The 6,951-nt window shown below is 42.4% G+C and overlaps 1 protein-coding gene across 1 annotated transcript; it reads left to right on the top strand.

Annotated features, from left to right (window-relative positions):
• Positions 1 to 352: 352 nt before the first annotated feature.
• LOC122983785 lies at positions 353 to 5,995 on the top strand. The gene is made up of 4 exons (XM_044353903.1): positions 353 to 629; positions 4,563 to 4,892; positions 5,529 to 5,611; positions 5,732 to 5,995. Exons 1-4 carry the CDS (start codon positions 440 to 442, stop codon positions 5,849 to 5,851), a joined length of 723 nt encoding a protein of 240 aa, XP_044209838.1. The 5' UTR covers positions 353 to 439; the 3' UTR covers positions 5,852 to 5,995.
• Positions 5,996 to 6,951: the final 956 nt, after the last annotated feature.

Raw genomic sequence — 6,951 nt, 5'->3', positions numbered from 1 at the left:
TCTGAGCAGTCGTGGTCCTCAGTGTGTGAAGCTGACTTTGACCAGCAGGATGCAGAGGTGGTCTGTAGGGAGCTCAGCTGTGGGGCTCCTTCAGTCCTCCAGGGGGCGCTCTATGGAGAAGTGGAGGCTCCAATGTGGACCAAAGAGTTCCAGTGTGGAGGCAATGAGTCTGCTCTCCTGGACTGTGGAAGATCAGACTCAGCTAGAAGCACCTGCTCACCTGGCAAAGCTGTTGGACTCACCTGCTCAGGTAGAAGAGGAGCTGCAGCTTTGATTTGGCTTCATTTCTGTTCTAATGAAACTCACTTTATTCTTTTACTGATGACTCTCTTGTTTCTGTTCAGAGCCTGTCAGGTTGGTGGGAGGAGCCAGTCGCTGTGCAGGTACACTGGAGGTGAAACAGGGAGAGTGGAGACCAGTGGGTAACTCTTACTGGACCATGAAGGAAGCAGCTGTAATCTGCAGAGTTCTGGACTGTGGCTCTGCTGTTTCAACAGGAATCAGAAAGGAGCCCTCATACAGATCTGTATGGGAGATCAATCATGACTGTGTTCAGTCTGGATCTTCACTGAGGGACTGTGTATCATCATCAGGTTCCTCTTCCTCCATCATAGAGCTCACCTGCTCAGGTAAGTACAGCAGTGACATCATCTATGAGAGTAATATTTTCCTTCCTCTGTTGCAGTCAGTGTGTATTTGTGTGTGTGTGTGTGTGTGTGTTTGTGTATTTGTGTGTTTGTGTTAAAAATATGTATATAAATAGTTGTCTGTGATAGATTAATAGATAAATAAGGTTTGTTAAAAGAGTATGGTTAAAATTCATATTTCTCATTGTGTTTACAAAGGTCAAGTTCATGAGTCAACATGATAAGGATGTTAAAAATGCATACATGTATTTTATTTTATTTCTTTTTGATAAATAAGCTGCTAATTAAATAGAGTGGTATCTTTCTAGAGAGGTGAATATGGTCAAATAGGTTTGTGTGTTACTTGGCTGACGTGTGTGTGTGCAGACAGGGAGAGTAAGAGAGAAAGAGGAGAGAGACTAGAGGGGCAGAGAGGAAAGCAGGAGGTGAACGAGCTAATGCGGGAGTTTTTCTGATGGATATCCGAAGTTGTGCAGGAAAAGGTATAGATGAGTCTTAGATTGTCAGCTCGATAATCTGTAAGAGGACATGTTTTGAGAGTAACAGATAACTTCTACCCGAAGTCTGCTGCGCTGTAGCCAATTAGAAAGAGGCGGCTCGTTAATGAAGTGAGCGGTGAGTTAGCAATGTGAACAGACTGTAGGCTGCTGCTAGCTAACCCAGCTCGACAAAGTAGCTTCGTCTGGACTTATTCCGACCTGGAAACGAGGGACGACAACCAGATATCGCTCTGAGCCACCCGGGGATGCGGAGTTCCTCTGGCAACGCTGGATAACCACCAAACTCCGTGAATATGCCCGAGTGCTGCCATCCTGCTCATGGACAGACACCTGTGGACTGTTAGCTTTCTCTGGAGGATGCCATAACTCTGAAAAAGGTACCGACCTGCTTTATTTGTTTCATGCTCTAAACTTGAGTGAAGCGACCACTAAGTTTTTGGTCCCTACGATCACAAGCACCGCATCAGGCCTGCAACGCTTTTATTTTATTTTATTATATCCTTTTTTCCGGCTTAGCATAGAGTGATTATGTGTGTGTGTTTGGTCACTAAAATAATTCAGTGGACAAGTAAAAGCATATAATTTAAAGTTGGAAAGGTAAAAAGGGAAAACTACTGTGTGACTTGTGGAACAAAAGCAGTGAACACTCCTGGTATTTATCAGAGATAATATAACAAAGGAAATTAGGATAAAGAACTCAGGGCCCCATCTACATAATATAGAGGGTAGACGGGCTACATGTATGTATGTGTGTGTGTGTGTGTGTGTGCGTGTGTGTGCGTGTGAGTGTTGATGACAACTAACTACTCGTTACGTTACTGTAAGTGCAATAAAAGTTTTGCCAGTTGGGCTCCAGAAGTGGACACCCTGAGATGTTTTATATTTTGAGAGAGAAATCTGTACATTGTGTACCATGTATGCTTATATATATATATGTTAGACTGCAGGGTCCCGAAGGGTAAAAGTGGGACAAAGTCATATGGATATCATGTGGAAGGGAGAGCTCTGTAAAGCTTTGTCTAGGTTTGGTAGGAATCTATAAACAACTAAAGGTGCCTCCCAAAGGTATCAAGGCCGTCAATATACACCAGTGAATTTCTTTTCTTCAGAATTCTCCACGGAGACTCTGCGGACTCTCTGTGTCTGTAACATATGTTCTGTTTGAATTAAAGAGACGCTTGACTTCAATTAACCTCAGTCTATTGATAAGTTATCCATCATATTTGTTGCTGTTGATTTCCAAATGACTGGATATCAGATATTATTTTTGGCACTAAAACATTATTTTAAACATTATTATAGAGGACATGCTGCTTATATTTCAGACTGTTTGAGCATGTAATCATGGTGCATCATATAAGGCTATTGATGATCAAACATGGACATAACTTTGGTTGTTGAACATTTGTTTGAACAATCATTTTCTACATTATGCCATGTTAAATAAACACAATTTAAGGTATTCAGAGAAGGAAAGACTCCCGCTATTCCTGCAAGAAAGCAGTCACGTTGTTACTGCAGTCAAACAGAATCTCCAGATCAGACAAGCTTACTGGGGGTTTAGTCCAATCAGATCGCGGCTCATTTGTAAACAGCCTCTCTGAGCCAATCCAGGACTCTGCTATTTCACCTACCCCCAGGTTGGTCCCGCCTACATTAGTTAGATTGTATTTGAGAGCTTTTTGATGAGCATTGATCATTATTATTGGGTGAAAATGATATATCTCCTGTGATTAATCAACTAGTTGACTACTTTTTGGGAGTAGTTGATTACTAAAATGCAGGTCATGAATGCCCTACTCCTGAGATGTATTATATTTATTATAAGGTAGTAAATAAAGATCTGTTATATATGTAATGATTAATGTCCAGGTGTTATTTGGCATGGTAAACACTAGTTGGCGCTCTAAGTCTTTATATGATGGTCTGCACCAGTGAACTGCTTTTCCCCACTGTAAAAAATCTGAGTGGGGATGAAGCCAACATGTCCGAGTGTCTCTCAGAGTGTGTGAAAATCGTTTGCACATGAAAAACAAGATCAGTATTAAATTTTAGATCCTCTCTCTCTCCAGACTCTGTCAGGCTGGTGAATGGGACTAAACCGTGTTCAGGCAGACTGGAGGTGAAGTCTGAGCAGTCGTGGTCCTCAGTGTGTGAAGCTGACTTTGACCAGCAGGATGCAGAGGTGGTCTGTAGGGAATTCGGCTGTGGGGCTCCTTCAGTCCTCCAGGGGGCGCTCTATGGAGAAGTGGAGGCTCCAGTGTGGACCAAAGAGTTCCAGTGTGGAGGCCATGAGTCTGCTCTCCTGGACTGTGGAAGATCAGACTCAGCTAGAAGCACCTGCTCACCTGGCAAAGCTGTTGGACTCACCTGCTCAGGTAGAAGAGGAGCTGCAGCTTTGATTTGGCTTCATTTCTGTTCTAATGAAACTCACTTTATTCTTTTACTGATGACTCTCTTGTTTCTGTTCAGAGCCTGTCAGGTTGGTGGGAGGAGCCAGTCGCTGTGCAGGTACACTGGAGGTGAAACTGGGAGAGTGGAGACCAGTGTATGACTTTTACTGGAGCCCGAAGAAAGCAGCTGGAGCTTGTACAGAGTTAGACTGTGGCTCTGCTGTTTCATCAGGAAACAGAGATGAGCCCTCAGACAGATCTGTATGGAGGATCAATCGTGACTGTGTTGTGTCTGGATCTTCACTGAGGGACTGTGTAATATCATCATCAGGTTCCTCTTCCTCCATCATAGAGCTCATCTGCTCAGGTAAGTCCATCAGTGACATCATCTATGACAGTAATATTTTCCTTCCTCTGTCACTGTGATAGTCGCTGGTTTCCATTGGACTGAACTGTAAACTTATCCAGGACGACGGCATCCTAAAGGGTAGAGAAGTTAGCTTGTTCCTGGAGGCTCATTGCTTCAAACTGAGACAATCTGCAGCTTTAAGCAACCTGCTGTGGTTCACTCACACACCCTGCAGTTCTCCTGAGCAGCTCAGTCACATCCACCTTACAAGCAACAACTACATTACAAATTAATATAGTTGTTGCTTGCTGCCTGAACAAATAAGCAACTGTTTGCTAACAAGTTCAATATATCAACTTAAAGCTGATGATATGTCAGTGTCGTGTTCACTACTTGTTCCTGTTGGAAACTATTGTGCCTGCAGTGTTGTATGAATGTCTTATTAACATGTTGATCAGCTGTTTTCTGTCTGATCTGAAGGCAGCTGAGGATGTTAATCTGTTTCCTCCTCTGCTCTCTGACTCCTCTGTATTACACATGAATGTAGGAGTTCTCTGTGTTGTGTGATCACCTCACTGATCAACGTTCATTTATTTGAACAAACAAATGAGAAGAAAACAACATTCAGCTTCTCACAGAGGAAGAAGGATTCATCATCTCTCTGTGTTTACAGACCTGCTGCTTCAGCCAATCATCTCTGTGTCTTCTACCATGGACGGGGTCTCCGAGGCCCAGCAGCAGGGGTTTCTGGTGCGTCGGGGCTCCGACTTCACCATCAGCTGCTCCGTCCAGCCTCAGTACCCAGGAGGCTCCTTCCAGCTCACCTTCACTTCCTCCAACACAGCACACAACTACACCCAGCCAGCTGTCAATCACTCTGCTGACTTCCTGTTTCCTGCTGCAGACCCCGCCCACCAAGGAAGCTACAGCTGTGTTTATGGCGTCTATGTTTTTTCTCATAACTTCTCCTCTGAGAGCCGTCTGCTGTCTCTCACTGTCACAGGTAAGCTGAAGCAGAGTGTGAAGCTCAGTGGAACTGAGACGTCACACTGACTTTGTTTCCATGTTTGTAAAAATTATAAAAAGTCATCAGGCAGCAGGACCGACCCAGCGACCTACAGAGAGCTGAGGCAGAATCTGATGAAGGAACTGTAAACTGTTTCCTTCCCGGCTTTTTTAATGTTATTGAACCATAACAACTGTGTTGTAGTGAAAAGTAAAAGACAGCAAACGAGTCAGTGAAGCCAGATAAGCACTATAATGATAATAAACAGGACTTTACATGATGAGCTGAATGTCATCAGGAGAACTCAGAGCTTCACCAGGATCACATTTGATTTAACTGCATGTAAAGATGTTGATTGTTAACAATCAGTTGAATCATTTCAACCAGACAGGAGCTTTAAGGAGACAATCAGCAGACTTTCATTCATTCTTTCAAACCGGCTGTAAACACATGAGTTGTTTTTGTCCAACATCATCAGCATACAGAGGAGATCAGATGAACTTATAATCAGCAAGCTGCTTCACACTTCAGTGATTTTAGGAGATTTAACGTCACTAAAGTTTCTGTTTGATGGGAGCTGTTGTTCTCATGATGTCATGTGATCTAATGTGATGACTGAATGTGTCTCGTCAGATCCAACAGTTCTTATCATCAGACTGGTCGTCCTGCCGGTGACTCTGCTGTTGGTCGTCGCTGTCGTCGTTTTCATCCTGAAGGTACTGAACACATGTTTGTTGTTTAGAGGACTGGTTGAAATGAAGCACTCAGCCTGTTTATATTGAACTGAAGAGAGGAGTGATGCAGAAACTTAGATCTGTGTTGTCATGTCTCTCCAGGCCAGCAGGGGGCAGAAGTCAGGCCCACAGGAGAACATTGAGCTGGATTATTATAACCTTGGTGTTTCCAGAGCTGAAGGAGAGCCGGCTGAAGAGGAAGGAGCCCAGGGAGCAGAGTAGGACCTCCAAGGAGCCACAAACCACCGAAGAAGAAAATCATCTTTGGGTTCATCTCTCCTCTCAGTCTCAGCCAGGTTTTTGCAGACCAGTACAGCGAGGAATGACGTCCATACTGGTCGATTCCACAGCTTCTGATTTACATCCAGCACCAACGCTCAGTGCCACAACAGGAAGTGAGACCTTTATTAAAACCAGTAGAAGAAGAGCAGAGAGGAGATCTGATTGGACCATTTGTAACATGATTATCTGTATATAGTTATATTTTATCATCATTAACTTCTCTCATGTGAACAGCTGTAACTGTTTTTTACTTAAATATTTTTATGAATCCAGAGTTTTATGGTCTCATCTGGATAAATGTTGAGTCAACAAATCATTTAAAAATCCATCCAGTTGTTTGATGGTTTATATCTTTTTTCTTCACTGTCTTTTATATACTATATACTACTTATTCAGCTGAAATGTGTTATTGCTTTTTTTCAGAATATTTGCTTTTTGAGTTAAAGAAACAATGAAAGAAAAAGTTATTGAGTGAAATCAAATGTTTAATCTTTGTTTTGCTGTTTTTCAAGAAAAAAAATCTTTTGTTTGACAGAATTTAAAGCACATGTGTTTCTGCTGAATGTTCACTCAGCCTGCATTTATTGGATGTGACAGTTTCATGCAAATAAATCAGTTTCTAATGTATCAATAACACTTTTATACTTTGCTGGTTTCATTTTGAAGGTTAGACCCACAAAAGGAATTAAGATTTTCATGATATTCTGTTCATCAAAGTTAAAAAAGTCTTGTTCAGCGTTTGGTTGCACTAAAACATCCTCTAAGGAGTCAAATGTTCAGTTTTTCAAGTAAGAATATTTTGTTTTAATGGTTTAAAGTCTGTTTATCACTAGCAAAAATTAGCATTAGCATTAGCATTATAACAGTTAACCATAGACTGTAAATGCACTGTGCTAACCGAGCTAGCAGCTAGAGTTAGGGTCAGCTCCACCCTCTCGTCCAAATATGGTCACTGTCACTACACGATCTGAGTCAACCTGCACGAGCAGGTCCACCATCTTGGAAAGCTACATATAGCAACACCACTTGGACAAAACACG

The sequence above is a fragment of the Thunnus albacares genome, chromosome 6 (assembly GCF_914725855.1).
Source record: "Thunnus albacares chromosome 6, fThuAlb1.1, whole genome shotgun sequence".
Lineage (NCBI taxonomy): Eukaryota > Metazoa > Chordata > Actinopteri > Scombriformes > Scombridae > Thunnus > Thunnus albacares.
The sequence above is the reverse complement of the archived record's forward strand: the minus strand, read 5'-3'. Positions and strand labels throughout refer to the sequence as shown.

Coding starts and splice junctions, on each gene's coding strand:
- LOC122983785 (XM_044353903.1), top strand. CDS start 440: ATGAAGGAAGCAGCTGTAATCTGCAGAGTTCTGGACTGTGGCTCTGCT. Junction 630..4,562: donor CATAGAGCTCACCTGCTCAG/GTAAGTACAGCA, acceptor CTGTGTTTACAG/ACCTGCTGCTTCAGCCAATC. Junction 5,612..5,731: donor TCGTCGTTTTCATCCTGAAG/GTACTGAACACA, acceptor ATGTCTCTCCAG/GCCAGCAGGGGGCAGAAGTC.